The sequence below is a fragment of the Babylonia areolata genome, chromosome 25, assembly GCF_041734735.1.
Source record: "Babylonia areolata isolate BAREFJ2019XMU chromosome 25, ASM4173473v1, whole genome shotgun sequence".
NCBI lineage: Eukaryota > Metazoa > Mollusca > Gastropoda > Neogastropoda > Buccinidae > Babylonia > Babylonia areolata.
In genome coordinates, this window is record NC_134900.1 from 15,908,439 (window position 1) to 15,928,208 (window position 19,770).

At 44.5% G+C, this 19,770-nt stretch overlaps 1 protein-coding gene across 2 annotated transcripts in view; it reads left to right on the top strand.

The window, feature by feature from the left end:
* LOC143299380 (TBC1 domain family member 30-like) overlaps positions 1-19,770 on the top strand; it is a 153,996-nt gene that overhangs the window by 120,463 nt on the left and 13,763 nt on the right. For both annotated transcript variants that reach the window (XM_076612551.1, XM_076612552.1), the window contains 5 exons: positions 11,211-11,338; positions 13,473-13,598; positions 15,095-15,280; positions 16,217-16,385; positions 19,302-19,473. In XM_076612551.1, the coding sequence (XP_076468666.1) occupies positions 11,211-11,338; positions 13,473-13,598; positions 15,095-15,280; positions 16,217-16,385; positions 19,302-19,473 (781 nt within the window). The remainder of the gene's footprint in view (positions 1-11,210; positions 11,339-13,472; positions 13,599-15,094; positions 15,281-16,216; positions 16,386-19,301; positions 19,474-19,770) is intronic.

A 19,770-nucleotide genomic window follows, 5' to 3' on the forward strand; every position in this document is an offset into this window, starting at 1 on the left:
CGTTATCGTCAGTAACTTTGTATGTCATAATTCATTCCATTGCTAAGTAGGTATAGCATTCGCGAAGAAAGCTTTGGTATTAGTTTGTAAAGGTCGAAGTGTGTGAAAGTGAGTAACTTTGTGTGTCATAATTCATTCCATAGCTAAGTAGCCTATTTTCGTTCAAATACCCAACATAAGCTGCCAGCAATCGCGCTTTTGGTCTGCTCGTGTCCTGCTGGCTGAAAACTTGAAGGTTGTATTGTACTGCTTTGTATGGTGTTGTAATGTGTTATATTGTGTTATGTTGTATTTTGTTGCATTGCATTGTTATTTATTCAATGATCTATTTATTTATTTATCTATCTATTTATTTGTTTTTTATCATTATCTTTTTTTTGTGTGTCAAGGCCTGACTAAGCGCGTTGGCTTACGCTGCCACAGTGCAGCGCCACACTTTTTGTTTTGTTTTTGTTTTGTTTTGTCTGCAAATGTGTTTTATTTTCCCTTCTAAGTGGATTTTTCCACAGAATGTTGTCAGTGACAGCTCTCATTTTGCTGTGGGTTCTTTTACACGCGCAAAACGCATGCTACCTACACACGGGACCTCGGTTTATCGTCTCATCCACATCAGTGACGAGCTGTCCTGCATACCCCACCACTGAAGAACTTTTGGAGGGCGAAAAAGATTAATACTGGTGGGACTCTTCTTCTTCTTCGTTCGTGGGCTGCAGCTCCCACGTTCACTTGTATGTCCACGAGCGGGCTTTTACGGGTATGACCGTTTTTACCCCCGCCACATAGGGTATATGCATGCTAGGTATGTTCTTGTTTCCATAACCGACCGAACGCTGACATGGATTACATGATCTTTAACATGCGTGTTTGATCTTCTGCTTGCGTATACACACGAAGGGGGTTCAGGCACAACCAGGTCTGCGCGTATGTTGACCTGGGAGATCGTAAAAATCTCCACCCTTTACCCACCAGGCGCCGTTACCGAGATTCGAACCCGGGACCCTTAGATTGAAAATCCAATGCTTTAACCACTCGGCTGTTGCGCCCGTCGTTTGGGATGCGATCCCGACGCCCTCAGATTCTTTCGCTTCCTGGGCGGACAGGTTATTACCACAAGGCCACCACCACTCCACTCCTTTCCACTCCGTTGTGTTTAGTTGTGGATCGATGTCTTGGCGTTCATCGATCGTGGTGTACTCTTCTTCCACAGTTCAGCTCTGGTCGATGGTCGTGTGAGTGAACACTTCATCACGTGTGCATGATGGGATCGACAGCAAAGGGGTGGGGGAGGGGGGCGAGGGGGGGGGGGGGGGGGGGCGGGGATCGGTGGGTGGTGGAGGGGAGTGATGTTGTATTGACAGCTTTCTGTCTCTGTCTCTCCCTCTCTCTGTGCTTCTCTCTGTCTCTGTTTCTCTGCCCCCACCCCCTCTCTGTCTCTGTCTCTTTCTGCCATTCTGTGTCCGTGTCTGTTTCTTACTCTCTCTCTCTCTCTCTCTCTCTCTCTCTCTCTCTCTCTCTCTCTCTCTCTCTCTCTCTCTCTCTCTCTCTCTTTCTGTCTTTCTTTCTGTCTCTGTATGTCTGCCTGCCTGCCCTCTCTCTCTCTCTCTCTCTCTCTCTCTCTCTCTCTCTCTCTGTGAGTGTGTTTTTGTCACTCTCTCTTTCTGTCTCTATGCCTGTCTGCCTCTCTCTCTCTCTCTCTCTCTCTCTCTCTCTCTCTCTCTCACACACACACACACACACACACACACACACACACACACACACACACACACACTTCCCTTTCTCTTTTTGTTCATGCGTGCGGGGGTTTCTTTGCTTTCACTAACTGGAGTTTTACTTCCAATTGATTATTCAGTTTACTGTTTGCTTATTGTGATTATCATTTAATTGTTTCGTTGACGCTGGCGACAGTTTTTCAGCGTGCGGTGTTTGTTGTTAGACGTCAGCTTTAATACCAAAATCGATAATACTTATGAATGTATATAAAATGATATTCTTGGCGCATTGCACAGAAACGATCGATCTCTTCACGATAGAAGTAATGTTGTGAGATCATCCCCTGAACCCTAATAGAATAACTGTAGTGCAAGTCCAGACACTTGTGGTAAATCTGATACGCATAGTCAATTGTGAACTTCGTCGCATCAACTCTATCCGTCAGTACCTTTCTGTTAAAATTACTAAAACTCTTATTTCTGCTTTCGTGCTGTCACAAATTGACTACTGTAATTGTCTTCTCATGGGCTGTCCACATAATATTCTTCAGCGAATTCAAAAACTTCAAAACAATGCTGCCCGTCTGACTCTCAGAGTCCCACGTACTGATCACATTTCTCCTCACCTCCGCACTCTACACTGGCTCCCCATTGAAGCGAGAATTAAATACAAAGTTGCGCGTCTCTGCTATTCTACTTTCCACTCCGCAGGACCTACATATCTGTCTGACCTTATCAGTGTTTACACTCCCGCAAGAAATCTCCGCTCTTCCTCTGACTGTTACCTTTTGAAATTTCCTCTTGTCGATACAAGAACCTATGGTGAACATCCTTTCTTCTTTGCTGCTCCTCACATCTGGAACAACCTTCCTCATCATATCCGTGCATCTGATTCTATTTCTGCTCATCACTAAAAACTCATCTTTTTTTAAAACCTATCTATAAGTACTCTCAGCTTCCTTGTTCTTCAACACCACCCATGTCAGCTCACTTTGGATGTATGTAGAGTGGGAAAGGGAGAGTGTGAGTGGGGGAGGGGTCTTTGAGAAAGAGTGGTCATGAATGTTTTATGTAACTTGTAATATTTTTTCTTAGAGAGAAAGGGCGCTGTACAAATGTACATTATGATTATTATTATTATTACTTGGGACAGCAGTTGCCTCCTTCACTGTTCTGATGGTCCTTGTCGGTAATCCCGTTATGTACCGAACGACTGTATAACAAGAACCTTCGTCGACAAACAAAAGAAAGTCTACCGCTTTCATTTTAAAGCATTGTTTATATATATGATAGTCAGTCGTGTCCGACTATTGCCATCAGAACAGCAGAAGAGGCAACTGCTGTTCTGACTATTTGGGCTAGAATTTGATTATAGTGGAGAGTGTCTTTCCCAAGTACATCCCCACTCTCTCGGCCAAGAGGGTTTTAGGACAGTCGGCGTTGGGATAGTTCCCAAAGGCCAACTAGCCCACGAGGCTGCAGCACTAAGAGTGCAATTTTGCCTCCTAGTTTGAGAGTCATAGGCCTTCACAAAAGACTAAGCTGTAAATGGTTTCACATTGACTGGAGAAACCATTGATAAAAGCATTGTTTACTTAGTAAGATATTGGGCTAAAAATATGTAAAGAACAAAAAACGTATATGAGTGTGTTGTTGTTGTTGTTATCTTTTGTCTGATATGCCAGCAGATGTTTTGTTTTTCATGATTACCCTGGAGGTATTTTCTTTGAACAGCCTTCTTTTGTGGAGTTGTCATCCATCGTGGTTTTGTGTGTGTGTGTGTGTGTGTGTGCACGCGTGCGTGTGTGTGTTTGAGTGTGCGCGCGCACGCGTATGTCTGTGTGTGTGTGTGTGTGTGTGTGTTTCGTTGGTATTTGATTAAATGACCCCTGAGGTATTTTTCTTCAAAGAAAAAGCTATCATTCGTCACCAGAGCGTCGAAAAAGGCCGACAATGGAAAGCAAAGGCATTCCTTTCTCTCTTCGTCCAAAGGAAGAATGGGTTTGATGCTGTGAGATCGATGGTGATACGGCTGTTTCTTTTGGGGCTGGTTTATGTGAATGAATGTGTGTGTGTGTGTGTGTGTGTGTGTGTGTGTCTGCGCGTGTATGTTTATGCATGTTTGTATGCGTAGGTTTGTGTGTGCGCGTGAGTGTGCATGTGCGTGTGTGTGCGCGTGCGAGCGCTTTGAGAGATAAGGACCCTGGATGGGGGATAAAAGAGGTTCATATCATTTCTTGGCAACAGACATTTCCGCTGTTTCACGTTATATTCCATGATTTACTAGTATTCACATTCGACCTATTTGGCTTCTTCACCGGTTCTGTGAGTGTACAATAATTCTTCGGTCTTTGGTCTCGGCTGCAATGTTGCGGACCAAAACAGCTGAACCGTTTGGGAAGAAAGAAAGAAAGAAAGAAGGAAGGAAGAAAGGAAAATCCACAGAACAACAAAACGGATCGGAGAGTTCAAATAAAGATCGTTTTCTGATTTTTTTTAGAGATGCGAGAGATATAGCTGAGTTGAAGTGTTGACATTTGCTCTGTTTTCTGTTTGAAGAGGGGGGAGACGGGGGCGGGGGCGGGGGTGGGTGCAGAGGGGGATTCTTCAACATCTTGACCTTTAGAATTAAGCTTGTCAACTACCACCACCGCCCTCCCTCCATCCATCACCTCTATTCTTTTCTCTCTTGTCTGAGAGGAGAGAGACAGACAGGCAGACAGACAGAGAGAAAGAGAGGAGGGATAGAGAGAGAGAGAGAGAGGAGAGAGAGAGAGAGAAGTTTGCGAGTTTTATGGAACTTGTAAGAAGTTGTTGTGTTCGTTTGTCTGCCTGTCCGTCTGACCGTCTTCTCTCACACCTGTCCGTCAGTGAGTATGCATATCTCTCTTCACTGTATGTGAGAAGAAAACCAAGTACTTCATGACAGGATGGAAAGGGTTTTTATTTTCCAAATCCGTTGTTCCAGTCAACATGCAGAACGAGCGAATAGTTGAAATGGGATGTATCGTGCCAATGAAAAAACATGATAGGCTGTGTTGGATTGTGTGCAACGAGTATGCATGGTCTTGTATGTTCGGTCGCTCTCTCTCTCTCTCTCTCTCTCTCTCTCTCTCTCTCTCTCTCTCTCTAACTCTGTCTGTCTCTCTCTAACTCTCTGCCTGCCTCTCTAACTCTGTCTGCCTCTCTCTCTCTCTCTCTGTCTCTCTCTATCTCTCTCTGTCTCTCTCTATCTCTCTCTCTGTCTCTCTCTCTCTCTAACTCTGTCTCTCTTTCTGTCTGTCTCTCTCTGTTTCTCTCTCTATTTCTCTCTCTCTCTCTCTGTCTGTCTGCCTCTCTCTCTCTCTCTCTCTCTCTCTCTCTCTCTCTCTCTCTCTCTCTCTCTCTGATGATGAGGAGGAGAGAGGCTTGGAAGCTGCGGTCTGGTTTCACGCTTCAGAAAAGTTTGTCTTACTTTTCTTGTCACAACAGATTTCTCTGTGTTGAAATTCGGTCTGCTTTCCCTGTGCAATACCTTGCAATACATTACAATACAGTGCAGTGCAATACGATTCAGTACAATACACTACACTACAGTATAATACAATACAGTGCAATGCAATACAATACAATATAATACAATAGTTGAAATTTTGTGGTCAGCTGCAAGCCGAAGAACACACGGGAATCTATGAATTTTGAAAAAGTGGATTCTCCCCCTTATTTCTGTCAGGTACCATCGAACTCTGTCTGTGTGTGTGTGTGTGTGTGTGTGTGTGTGTGAGTGTCTGTCTGTCTGTCTGTCTGTCTGTTTGTCTTCCTTTCTTTGAACGCGCACGTAATAATTGTCTTCTCAACCACATTTTTCTCATTCCAGACCTGTGTGGGAAAAAAAAAGCAAGGAAAAGGAAGAAGAAAACAAAAGATATACAGAGTATACTGGTGTACATGGTATTCCTGACCAGCTACTTACATTCGATTCTGTGAAGTTTCCATCCGAAACGTTTGTCCACGTTTTGTAAGAAACGAAGAGTGTTTCGTTTCATTAGCTCGTCAAGATGGTTGAACAAAACGAACGTGACGTGCCTATTAGCCGAATGTGTTTTTGCAGTCGGATGATTGAATTCTGGTGAGATAAAGAGGGAGAGACAGATGGGTGTTGAGAGAGAGAGAGAGAGAGAGAGAGAGAGAGATTGACATCGTGTTTGAATTTTGGTGGGAGATAACAAGAAAGAGAGAGGGAGACAGACAGAGAGAGAAGAGAGAGAGAGAGTATGTGTGTGTGTGGCATAAAAAGAGAGAGAGAGAGGAAGAGTGTGTCAGAGAGAGAGAGAGAGATTTTGACATCGTGTTTGAATTCTGGTTGGAGAAAACGAGAGAGAGAGAGAAGAGAAAGTGCGTGTGTGTGAGACAGACAGAGAGAGAAGAGAGAGAGAGAACGCGTGTGCATGAGAGAGACGGAGGAGATACACATTTGCAGTGTGATCTTACACCAAAAAGCCTGTGTCTTTTGTTTTCCTTGACAGTAATCAGATTTTCTGCCCATCTCCAGAAAGGGGACAGGAGACGGTAATGTACGGGTTCTTCCCTCTCAGCGCCAGACCATTACTTTATATCCCGTCAGTTCAGTTATTCAAGAGGCCACACTGCGTAAATCCGTATTCGCTACACCACATGTGTCAAGCAGGTGCCTGACCAACAGTGTAACCCAACGCGCTTTGTCAGGCCTTGAGGGAATATATCCTGTATTAACACTGAAAGTGAGGTGAGACTGAGTTGTGAGAAGAGCCACTGGATGCATCAAAGAGAGAGAGAGTGGGAGGAGGGAGGGGGCGGGGGGGGGGGGGCCAAAGTTGCGGGTGTGACGGCATAAACTGCCGCCGGGTATATATTGTCGCCGGCGACAATAGGCTCCGACCCTTGGGGCGCTTGATTATTGTCCCCGACGACAGTTTGTGCCGAGATCCGCGATACATTTCCTCGCCAGTCTTCAAAGCCAAAAACTCAGCGCGGAAATGACGTGAAGTATTATGATGATTGAGATTATGACTATCAAGATCACCATTATCATGATGGAGATCGAGAGGAGGAGAGTGTGTGTGTTAGTGTGTGTGTGTGTGAGTGTGTGTTTGTGTGTGCTTGCGTGCGTGAGCATGCCTGCGTGATATTGTCACCGGGGCATCTGATTTCTTGTTGTGACAGTCCTGGCAAAAAAAAAAAAAAAAGATGATACAAAATCCGACAACAACATTGTCGCTGGAGACAATAAGTGCCTTAGTGTAACAATATATCCCGTGGGGGTCCTCATATATTGTCGCCGGTGACAGTATATGCCTGGAGACAATGTGTGGCAAGAGGCGGGTGGTTGTGAAATGCCCTGCCGGCTGGACGGACATCGATCCGTCACAAAGTAGCATTTTTTCTATCCTCCTCTCAGTTTCCATCTACCCGAGGAACCTTTTACTGTTCACTGGTATTGTATATAGCTTCCTGTTCTCCTCCTCCTCCTCCTCCTTCTTCTTCTTCTCCCTCAACTCTGTGAAGGGTCATTGGGTCGCCACACAGAACTGTTCACCAGATTCCTCCAGGTCTGTCGGTTGTGTGTCAGTGTTTGGGTCCTGTGCAAGTGTGTGTGTGTGTGTGTGTGTGTGTGTGTGTGTTTTGTTGTTCATACAGTAAGGTTGTCAGTCCATAGTTTCTTCTTCTTATTCTTTGTTGTTGTTTGTGTGTGTGTTGTTTTGTTGTTGTTTTTTTCGTCTCCCATCTCAACATTTCCTTGGAGGGTTGTTTTACAAAGACCTTTGGGTGTATTGCGGTATATTGACTGGAACATTTTGGACCACCTGTTCGTTGTTTTGTGTGCTTTCTTCTTCTTCTTCTTCTTCTTCTTTTTCTTCTTCCAATTCTGCACTGTATCGTTCGATACTGGCACAATGGGTGTGTGTGTGTGTATTCTGAGATGCACTGTGTAGTGTATTAAACTATGTGCGTGGTGTATCCGCGTGTAATGTATCTTGGTTGGTAGGGGGTGGATAGTTTGTGTTCATTATTGACAGTTTCATTCGGTATGCACATAAACCTGTTTGACAGCTTTGAAATGACTTTGTTCACCTGTTGGGACTATTCGCAAAGTGTACGAGTATGTGCGCCGTCAACAAAACCCTGATGTAGTACACAAAGTGGTTTTTCGTTGTAATTGTACTTGATTAAAAGACTTTATTACTTTTTTTCATACATACTTCTTTTTTTAAGAAAGAAAGATACCAAAAACGATGAAAGACAAATTTTATCAAAATGTTTTGTTTTTGTTTTTTGGGGTTTTTTGTTGTTGTTGGGGGTTTTTTTTTAGTATTATCTTGCCGTATCTTGTTCTCGCTTTGTTTTCAACAGGCTAGAGATGCGAACACACCAGTGGACTGCGCCCCATCTCCCCTATCAGTTAACAGAACATCCCTCGGTAGCCCAGCTAAATTGCGCCCGACAGCAACCTCCCACAACACAATTTTCATCAGCATACTGATGTTGGTCGTTAAGTGGAAGAAGAAGAAGAAGGCTTTCTAGTCATTATACCTTTTTCATGTTCTTTTTAAGAAGGTTGGGTGTAGTGGGAGCTGTTTGGGTTTTGTTGTTGTTTGTTTGTTGGGTTTTTGTTTGTTTGTTTGTTTTTTTGTTGTTGTTTTTCTCTCTCCTTCTCTCCTTTCCCCCCTCCCTCGTTACTGAAGTACTTCAGTGCTATGAACTTCCGTTGTCTTCGTCGTGGTCAACGCGAGCCGACAGGTATCTGCGTACTACACGGTCTTTTGAGATCACCAGTGCTGATGATGGGTGTGTCCTTTTCAATGTTGTCATGGCGTGGTTGTTGGCATGTTTTATTATTATCAAGGTCCGGATGAACCGTGCCTGTCTTTCGCGCTGCTCTCCGTCCGTCCGTCCCGGTATCGGTGGGTGGGGTTCAGTCTCTGTCGTCTGGTTTATGACGGGCTCTCCCTCTCTCTCTCTCTCTGCTTATGCTTGGCTTGTGCGTGCGCGCGCAAGTGTGTGTGTGTGTGTGTGTGTTTGTGTGTGCACATGGAGGTACGTGCATACGTTTGTGCATGTTTGTGTGTGCGTTCGCACGCGCGGGTAAGTACGCGCGCGCGCATGTGTGTGTGTGTGTGTGTGTGTAGTCGGGAAGAGATCGAGAGGCAGGAGAGAAGATAGGCGGAGAGGGAAGAGAGAAAGAGACGCGGGGTTTAGGGGTGTGGCGTCGAGGTTTGGGCGGTCATCATTACACAGTCTCCCAACTGATGCGTGGAAAATTAGTTCCTCAATTTTCACGGACGTTCGTTTGGTGAGAATAGAAAATGATTGTGACGCAGCGATTTCGCTCAGGGTACACGGAACTTCAGTGTTCGCTGCTGTCGCTGTCAATCCATTTCAACTGCTTTCTTTAGACTGAGAGCAAACTGAAGAAAATAAATGGTAAAAAAAATAATGAATGAATAATTATGATGATAAATACATAAATAAAGAAATAATTGAGAGGAAAAAAAAACGTGTTCATAGCATAATGTGTGTGGCAGAGATCGAGATATAGACGTCAGTGTTGAATGTCCTGTGACTGAGCGACGCCTTCAGAGAGACGAGGCCCATGGGCCATGGAGTAGTGGAGAATACTGGTTGCTGGGTCAGCCGGTCATCAGTGTTGCCCGGCCACGGACTGAAATAGAAGTGGCGCTGCCCTTTTGGTCGTGAGTCTACGGGACAGGAGGAGAAGAAGAAGTGGTTTTTTATGACCGGTGGCCAAATTAAGGTTGTAGGCTGAACGTTAAGCCCGGAGTGTGTTCTTTACTTGCGATGTAGTGAATGGTATAAACCAGTGTTCCATTTTCGTTTCTTAGGTTCTCAGTCTTCGCAGTATAGTTCCTTTGAATTTGCTCTTTTTTTTTTCTAATCAATAGTTTTGCTGTGTTTGCCCGTATAAAATGCCGAAGTGTTCACAACTTGTGAAATTCCGAATGACACTTGTGTTGTTTTCCATTCTGATTTCCTGAGTTTTCTGTCTTCTCTTTTCAGTCTTTTTTTCCTGTTCATTTCTTTTCAGCTGAGTAGTTCTGTTGAATTTACCGTCATAGAATGAAGTGTTTGTTTTCATTTCTTTTCTTTTCTTTTTTTTTTTTTTTTTTTTTTTTTTTTTTTTTTTCATAATTGAGTTGAAAGATGAAAACGGGTCTGCCTTTGTGTTTACACTCTCTCTCTCTCTCTCTCTCTCTCTCTCTCTCTGTGACGAAGGCTGAGAAGTTGACACAAAATTCTCCTGGAATAGATATTGCAAACAAAAATGTGACCCTTGGATATGCCACGGTTCAAAGCATTGTGTGGCGGTTCCAGGACTGGAGTGATCTGCTCCCCTGCCCCCTCCTCTGTGTGTGTGTTGTGTGTGTGTGTGTGTGTGTGTTGTGAGTGTGTGTGTGTGTGAGTGAGTGTGTGTGTGTGTGTGTGTGTGTGTGTGTGTGTGTGTGTGTGTGTGTGTGTGTTCTATGTGTGTATTTCTGTGTGTGGTCACAAATGAATTTATATCAACAGTTAATTTGCAGCCTCTCCCGTTGATTCTTTTTTTTTTTTTCATAATTTTTTATTCTATCATACCCCGTGATGCGCGTTACCCGAACACGCTTTGTGGATGTTATAAACTTTCTTTATAAAAACCCACAGTGTATATGACATTCACAGTTGGCTTGGCACTGAAACCCGTTTGAACTTATTAGGCCTTTTGATTGAATCAAGTTGTTGGGGAAGTCGATAAGTCACATGACTGATTTTCCTGTGGTATGTTGCGACTGCTTCAGACTTCGACTTGGGGTGGTCGTGGTGTTCGGAACTGGCGTGTGTTATTGTGAATTATTTGTAACGTTTGAAAGAACCTGCCATGATGATCATGGGCTGAAAATGAATGGCTGGTTGCTTAACCAGGTCCGTATCGTCGTCTGTCTGTCTGTCTATATGTCTGTCTGTCTGTCTCTCTCTCTCTCTCGGAGTCTGTATCTGCCTGTGTGCCTCTGATTCTCTCTCTCTTTCTCTCTCTCTGTATGTGTGTATGTGTGTCTGTCTGTCTGTCCGTCCGTCCGTCTCTCTCTGTCTGTCTGTCTGTCTCTGTCTCTCTATCTGTCTCTGTCTCACTCTGTCTGTCTGTCTCTCGTCTGTCTGTCCACAGGTCGACATGGTATCAGGACTGCTCAACTGTTACAAAAAATAAAAATAAATAAAAAATAAAATAACAAAAAAAAAAAAATCAAACCGCATCTAGTATAAACACAAGAACAAAAAAAATAACAATGACGATGATGATGGCAGTAATAATGATAGTAATGATAATAATAAGAAGAACGATGATGATGATATAAATGATGAAGATGGTGGTAACAATAATGATGATAATAGTAATAATAATAATGATGATGATAGTGATGATGATGATGATAACAATAAAGATTTATTTTTTTGTAATAGTAATGAAGTGTGGGTGTGTTGATGCTGCAGAGATAGACACCAAGATGAAGTTCAGCCTGGCACCACCCTCAGGCCCCAGTGCCTTCGAGCAGTGGAAGGACGCCATGAAGGCCGTCAACCGTCTGCCCATGGGCATCCCCACAGACTTCAGGAAAAAGGTCTGTAGGGGCAGGTTGTCGTTGTGTCTGTTTCTGTCTCTGTCTGTCTGTATCTCTGCCTCTGTGTGTTCTATGTCTCACTGTCTTTCTTTTTATCCATCTCCCCCCCTCTCTCTCTCCTCTCTCTCTCTTTCTCCTCTCTCTTTCTGCTCTCTCTCGCTCCCCTCCCTCTCTCTCTCTGCCCTCTCTCTCTCTCTCCTCTCTCTCGTCTCTCTCTACCCCCTCTCTCTCTCCTATCTCTCCTCTCTCCCCTCTCTCTCTCTCTCTGCAGATGTGGTGTAGCTTATCAGTTCGCACGCTTTGGCACCTCCTTATGAAATTGAAAGATTCAGGATCTGCGGCCGGTCTGTGAGTGGATGGTAGTTTATGATGTGCACTGGGCCCAGGTCAAGCAAACTGGTTTCCACTCATGTGGATACCACATATATCAGGGGAATTGGAAATTCTCGCGGGAAGAGAACGTATATAAGGTCTGTCATGCAGATAATCGAAACATGATAAGATTGGATTCAGTGACACCATGATGATGGTGATCGGCTACCATGGAAACGGAATCTTGCGTTGAGAGGATGGGGGTGGGGGGCAGAGGGGGGGGGGGTTGCAAGGGGAGGGGAAGGAGTTGCGGGAAGCCCGGGGGGGGGGGGGGGGGGGGGGGGGGGGGCACGCAGATCTAGATGATATTCATGATGCAGTACACAACACAACACAATACAATGCATCAATACATCTATATCAAACCCAGACATGTGTAAACACACCCGTCAAACAGTAATGCAAAAAAGGTTTATGAACTGTCCGTCACAACGAAAACAAGAGAACTGAAAGAAGTGCGCGCACGTATCAGTGTGTGTGTGATGGTGCGTTTTGTTTAATTTTAGTTTTGTTACTTCTTTTTTTAATGCTGAAAGCTTCATGTTAAGCACGGATCGTCATTTCCCCAGTTCTTCAGCTAGCCGTGTGCCCTTTTTTTTTATCGGACCGTCGAGAAATTTGATTTAGATCTAATGATTATGTTTGGTTCTAATCCATTTAGTTCTCCGCGGAAGTACTCCTGGTGCTCACTCAGATTAGTGGATCAGAATCATTGATAGTGTGGGAATCGTTTTGTTGGCCAGTGTCGGGGATAACCGATCGACAGTACCACTGAGCAGTCGTGGAACACATTTTATGTTTTAACTCACTCAGTACGGCCAGTCCTCTCTTCTCCTCTACACAGACCCCTCGGATGTCCAGTGGGTGTCTCAATGACCCAACCTTTAGCTTCCGTCGTCAGAATTGTGGTATTCTTTGTCAACATTCACCTCTTCAGTATAAGAACCTTCCGCTTGCAATATTTTGATGATGGTAACTGGGGTGAAACGATGTTAACGTCGTCTCTTTCGCCGTTCGTATGGAGAGAGTTAAAGGACACATGTTGCTTTCCCTTTGACCATCATCGACTTACCTCTGTGCCATCAAGGATCCCGAAATTCGTAGATCCAGCAGTACTTGAACTGTACGATGTTTTAGGTCTTGAAGACCTGTTCATCGCTCGTTGTACATTCCAAACTTTGCATGCGTGTCTTATTGGCAAGACGGATTGTACTTGTCTGGTTTGTTCTTCCAGTAGACATCCAGTCTGTTCTTCAAGGCATTCACCGACGGTGCCAGGACCACTTCGTCTGGGAGACTGTTCCACGTCTGGGTGACCCTTTCACTGAAGAAGTGTTTCCTGGTGTCGCAGTGGGTGTGGTGCGGGAACAGTTTCTTCGCGTTTCCTCTGGTGCCTGATTCCTCTGCGGTTTCAAGTTTTGGTTTTTCAGTCTTGTAGAGTCCGTGGACATACTTGAAGGTGTCTATCATATCCCCTCTGAGTCATCTGTGTTCCAGGCTAGGCAGGTCGAGTCGTTCTAGTCTTTCCGCGTAAGGTAGCTCACTGATCGAGGAGATCAGCTTTGTGGCTCGGCGCTGCACGTCCTCTAGCTGCTTGCACACACACACACACACACACACACACACACACACACACACACACACACACACACACACACACACACACACACACACACACACACACACACACACTCAATCTCTCTCTCTCTCTCTCACCTACATCAGAGTCAACATTATTATCACTATGATAATGATGGTGCAGGTGTGGCTGAGCCTGGCTGATCACTACATCCGTCAGCTGAAGATTGACTGGCAGAAGACTGTACGCCTGGCCTTTAACGACCGCAGCAACCCTGATGACGACAAACTGGGCATGCAAATCGTCAAGGTAAACCGGTGCACATGCGCGCACACAAGCACACACGCCTGTATGTGCGCACGCACGCACGCACGCACACACACACACAGACACACACACACACACACACACACACACACACACACACACACACACACACACACACACACACACACCCGCATGTCTAATATCACTCAATGTGGAAAGATGTTACAGGAAGAACCAGCCACTTTATGCTGATACCAAACCTATAGACAACAGCAGTCATGTTTTTTTTGGGGGGAAGGAAGAAAGACAAATGGAATTATTGGTTCTGTGATCAATGGATGCCATGTAGCCTATTTGCCCCTAATCCTGATAAACAAGTCTGGTGGATTGTGAAAAAAGGCACATCGCATCACATAAATGTTGATTAACAAAGCTGTCTGAATAGAGCACACAAAAAACAGTATATATCTATATATATGAATGTATGTGTATATATATGTGTGTGTGTGTGTGTGAGATATATATATATATATAAAGGGTGGGTGGAATAATGAAGAATCAGAAATGAAAGGATTACCGCAAATTGAAAGCTTTCAGCCAAATTACCTCAGTTATGAGGAATTTTTGTGCACACATTGCAAAGATGGATGGTGGGAAAAACTGGTTTTGGGCATGTGGAGACATTTTGATCTCAGATGAAATCTCTGGAAGAATTGTTGTTAAAGGAAGAAATATAGCATCCAGATTAAGAATATAGAATGACAGATTGAAAATAAGATATATCAAATGCTCTGTTATTAAGCGTGTTACACATTAAAAAGGTTTCTCACACAGATAGTTGTGTATGAATGATTTTGTACATGTTCCAAGTATTAAAAAAAAAAACACCACAAAAAAACTGACAGTTGATCATGTTTAAGTTTTCTTGTTTTTTGTAATTGTGCATGTATTTGTTTGATAGTTTATCCATTTATTTCAGTCTCTGTTGTTTCATTAATTTTAGTTTCATAACTTATTTTGTTCTTTCATCCAGTGATTTTAGAATGCAAGAATGATAATAGGTAAAATGATAGATAATAATGATAATTGACATCGGTTATTTATATTGATAGTTCTATTGTTGAGAGTGCATTTTCTATGCACGGGCTGAAGTTTTCAGTAGTAATATCACTGTTATACTTGGAATTTCAAAAAAATGCATTGATTTTTGAAAAGGATAATCAGCCTACACACACACACACACACACACACACACACACACACACACACACACATATGCATGTGTGCTCACACAAACACATTCACCTGTGCACACACACATACACACACACACTAACCATAAAACCATGCCGAAAAAAAAAATCTTTAGGATCGACTGTTACAACATTGCTTCTTTTTTTTTTAAATTATGTGTAATGTTTTTCTGTTGAGAACTTGTCTATTTTTGTTTTACTGCACCTGATGTAATTTCTCTTATCTTATCACTTGTTGCTGTGGGTTCTTTAACGTGCACGCTCACTGTCGATCCCCTCCCACAGGACCTGCACAGGACGGGGTGCAGCAGCTTCAGTGGCCAGGACAACGAGCAGGACCGTGCAGTGCTGAAGAGGGTGCTGCTGGCCTACGCCCGATGGAACAAGCGCATCGGATACTGCCAGGGCTTTAACGTCATCGTCGCCCTGCTCCTCAATGTCATGGAGAGGAAGGAGGATGACGCACTGAAGGCAAGTCTCTTGTGCATCGTGGCCTTTTTGAGCTGTGATGCATTTTGAATAGATGTAAATATTATGTTGATGATGTTGAAGAGAAGATAAAACCTTCTATGCAAGGTTGGAGGGGAGGGGGCTGTTATTTGGGTTTTTCTTGAGAGTTGACATGCTCAACAGGCTTCCCTGCACTGCTGATGGAGAAAAATGCAGGAAATGATTCATACTGAAATCAGCCGTTTTTTTCCTCAAATTGTTTCCTCAAAATTGACATCTGTGCGCACAGCTGGAAATACTGTAGCAGTTGATTCCCTTTGATTGAAGTTATGCATATGTAGAAACACGGAAACCGTTTTATTTAAACAAAGTTTGAGGCCAGAGCATTGCTCATGCGCAGGGCTGAATGAGTTAATGAAGTACACAAAGAATAGCATTCAGGCATAGATACATGATGCTCAGGAGCAGAAGGGTGGTGGAGGGGGTGGGGGGGTAGACCAGGGCACAGAACTGACCAGCAGAGCGAGCATGTTAACAACAACAACTTGCCAATTCACATTATGAATACATGATTGTGTTGTTGTTGTTTTTTGTTTTGTTTCTTCAGGTTGGTCTTTGCGGCTTTGTTGGCCAAGTTTGGACTGTCTTGCTGTACTTGTGCCCGAGCCTTGTTACTTCTCTTTCTCTCTCTGTTGACTTGTCCCTCCACCACACATTTATTGTTTATTTTCTTTCATCATGATTACATCTCAGCTCAGTTTTGTAGAAATTCATGTATGATGACTTTTAAACTTCTAGCTACCATGACATCCATCACATACTTAGAACATATATGTATCAGGACAGGACTTTATATAAGGTCTTCTTGTTGTCCTGTTCATGTTATAACTGTGTTGATTTGTGACATGTTCCAAATAAAATACCATTTTAAACAAACAACAATGTTCCGTGTTGCAGGTGATGATCTACCTGATCGACCATGTGCTGCCAGAGAGCTACTTCGACAACAACCTGCGGGCACTGTCGGTGGACATGGCGGTGTTCCGCGACCTGCTGAGGATGACGCTGCCCACCTTGTCCTCTCACCTGGACAGGCTGCAGCATGCCGCACAGGACGTCAGCACAGGTAGGGGCAGGGATATGTTGTTTGTCCATTAGCACAGGTAGGGGCCTGTGTCAGGGATATGTTGTTTGTCCATTAGCACAGGTAGGGGCCTGTGTCAGGGATATGTTGTTCGTCCGTCAGCACAGGTAGGGGCCTGTGTCAGGGATATGTTGTTCGTCCGTCAGCACAGGTAGGGGCCTGTGTCAGGGATATGTTGTTCATCTGTCAGCACAGGTAGGGGCCTGTGTCAGGGATATGTTGTTCATCCGTCAGCACAGGTAGGGGCCTGTGTCAGGGATATGTTGTTTGTCCGTCAGCACAGGTAGGGGCCTGTGTCAGGGATATGTTGTTTGTCCATCAGCACAGGTAGGGGCCTGTGTCAGGGATATGTTGTTCGTCCGTCAGCACAGGTAGGGGCCTGTGTCAGGGATATGTTGTTTGTCTGTCAGCACAGGTGGGGGTCTGTGTTGGGGGTATGTTGTTCATCTGTCAGCACAGGCAGGGGTCTGTGTCAGGGATATGTTGTTTGTCTGTCAGCACAGGTAGGGGCCTGTGTTGGGGATATGTTGTTTGTCTGTCAGCACAGGTGGGGGTCTGTGTTGGGGGTATGTTGTTCATCTATCAGCACAGGCAGGGGTCTGTGTCAGGGATATGTTGTTTGTCTGTCAGCACAGGTAGGGGCCTGTGTTGGGGATATGTTGTTTGTCCGTCAGCACGACAAGGACTATCTGAGTCATCCTGGGGCTGGGGTTGTTGGGGTCAGGGTGTGCGCAGATGGCTGGTGAGTCCAATCTGTGCCTTGAAGGTTCTCTGGCAGTTTAGACAGGAGATGGTGGCGGCAGCTGGGGGTTCCAAGGCTCAGGCTTTCCATGCCTGTCTCCGCTGTTCAGCAACAGCTATCCTGGTGGCTTCACAGGTCAAGGCACTTTTGAAAATGGCAGAGCACCATGTGGACCTATCCACAGCTGTCAGGGATACCACAGCCAGAGATGCCAGCTGTTATGATTTCACCGTATTTTGTTGTGCTTGATTGCACTTTGTTCCAACGTCAGGCCAACGTCAAAATTGTTCTGACGACTATTTTTGACTACATAGCATGGTCACATGCTTTCCTGTCGTAACATTATCCAGATGCTCAACACCTATCGATCACGAGGCCAGGGCAGTCACTACTAACCTTGGTCTCACATGATAATGCTCAGATAATTGCATGTGCGTTTACATTGAAACAACACAGCATTGAGTGTACCAGTCAGCTTAATCCTTTGTCCGAACAAGAGAGAACGTGGCTGAATCAAGTTACGTCTTGGTCAAACACCATCCGTGCCTGATGGATTAAGCTAAAATGTACGCTTGCTTATGTGGCTTGGAGTTCCAAGTGTTTCAACCAAATTCAAAATGTTCTTACCAAATTTCCTGATCAGTCCTACAAACACTTGACAGGAGTTGGCATCTCTGCATAGCAGCGATCATACGTCCTGAGCACCCAGGTATAGACAGATTTACACTTGTGGTTGATGGTGTGTGTGTGCGTTTTGATATCTGCCTTTCTGTTGGTTGCATAAAGTTTTGTAACCATCATCTTTGTGACTTCCTTTCTGGGTTGTTTTTTTTTCTTGTTTGACTGTTTTGATTGTTATATGTGTTTGATGTCAGAGTTACTATTGTTGTTGCATGGTGTTGAATATCAGTTAGGGAATATTTGCTTCCTGGTATTCTAATTGTGCATTACAATGTTTCTGTGCAATTGTAACTGTAATATGGTATATGTCAGATGTATTAGAAAGAAGAACCTTTGTTGCGAAGGTGAAAAAATACACATGCACACAGCCACACACTCACATGCACGCATTCATGTGCTCGCAATCACACAACGCTCACATACACATGCTCAAACAAGCATGCGTGCACACACTCAGACATGCACACACAGTCCCACCTTTCTTCTTCCCGTCCTCTCTTTCTACTGTCTCCCCTCCCCCCTGTTACCTCCCCACCCCCACCTCCTTATTTTTTCCCCTGTCTTCTATCATATTATCACATAGAGTGGAAAGATGTCATAGTGTTAGTATAGTTTACTGTACACTTGGGTAATGCAGTGACTGAAAGTTACCTTCCTTGAATCTAGTTTAAGGTAACATTGGGTAAAAACAATTCTCCGTAGAAACACAATGCAGTCACTTCGCTGCACTTCTTTTCACACCGAATTCTGCACATTGCAGCTGTGGTAGTGTATAGTAAACTACACTAACACTACACTTTTCACACCGAATTCTGCACATTGCAGCTGTGGTAGTGTATAGTAAACTACACTAACACTACACTTTTCACACCAAATTCTGCACATTGCAGCTGTGGTAGTGTATAGTAAACTACACTAACACTACACTTTTCACACCAAATTCTGCACATTGCAGCTGTGGTAGTGTATAGTAAACTACACTAACACTACATTTTTCACACCGAATTCTGCACATTGCAGCTGTGGTAGTGTATAGTAAACTACACTAACACTACACTTTTCACACCAAATTCTGCACATTGCAGCTGTGGTAGTGTATAGTAAACTACACTAACACTACACTTTTCACACCAAATTCTGCACATTGCAGCTGTGGTAGTGTATAGTAAACTACACTAACACTACATTTTTCACACCAAATTCTGCACATTGCAGCTGTGGTAGTGTATAGTAAACTACACTAACACTACACTTTTCACACCAAATTCTGCACATTGCAGCTGTGGTAGTGTATAGTAAACTACACTAACACTACACTTTTCACACCAAATTCTGCACATTGCAGCTGTGGTAGTGTATAGTAAACTACACTAACACTACAATGTCAAATTGTGGACACACACGTTTGTTTCCACTGTGTAACAGCACTGACCATGGCGCTTGTTGTTTCCCCCCCACACCCCTCCCCCCGCCAGGTGCGTGCTACGAGCCCCCCCTGACGAACGTGTTCACCATGCAGTGGTTCCTGACGCTGTTCGCCACCTGCCTGCCCAAGGAGGTGGTGCTGCGAGTGTGGGACGCCATCCTGCTGGAGGGGTCACAGGTGCTGCTGCGCACTGCCCTCTGTCTGTGGGGGAAGCTGGCCAGGTGAGAGAGGGGAGGGTATAACAGCAACTCATGGTTGTGGGCACAAGCAGGCATGCCTACCATTACTTAGGGCCCATATTTGTCTCAGAAAATTGATAAAATGGACAGGGTGGGAGCATGGGATAGACAGGGATGAATGCACCAGCTCTGGGGTGGTCTTTCTGTTATATTTTGCTGTAGTTATTGGGGTACATGCTTGCGAGCGCATGCTTGTGTATGGGTGCATTGTTGAGGAGGAGGGGGTGAGGAGGGAGGGGGGAATGAACACGTGTGAGCTGCCCATGTGTTCTGATTTTT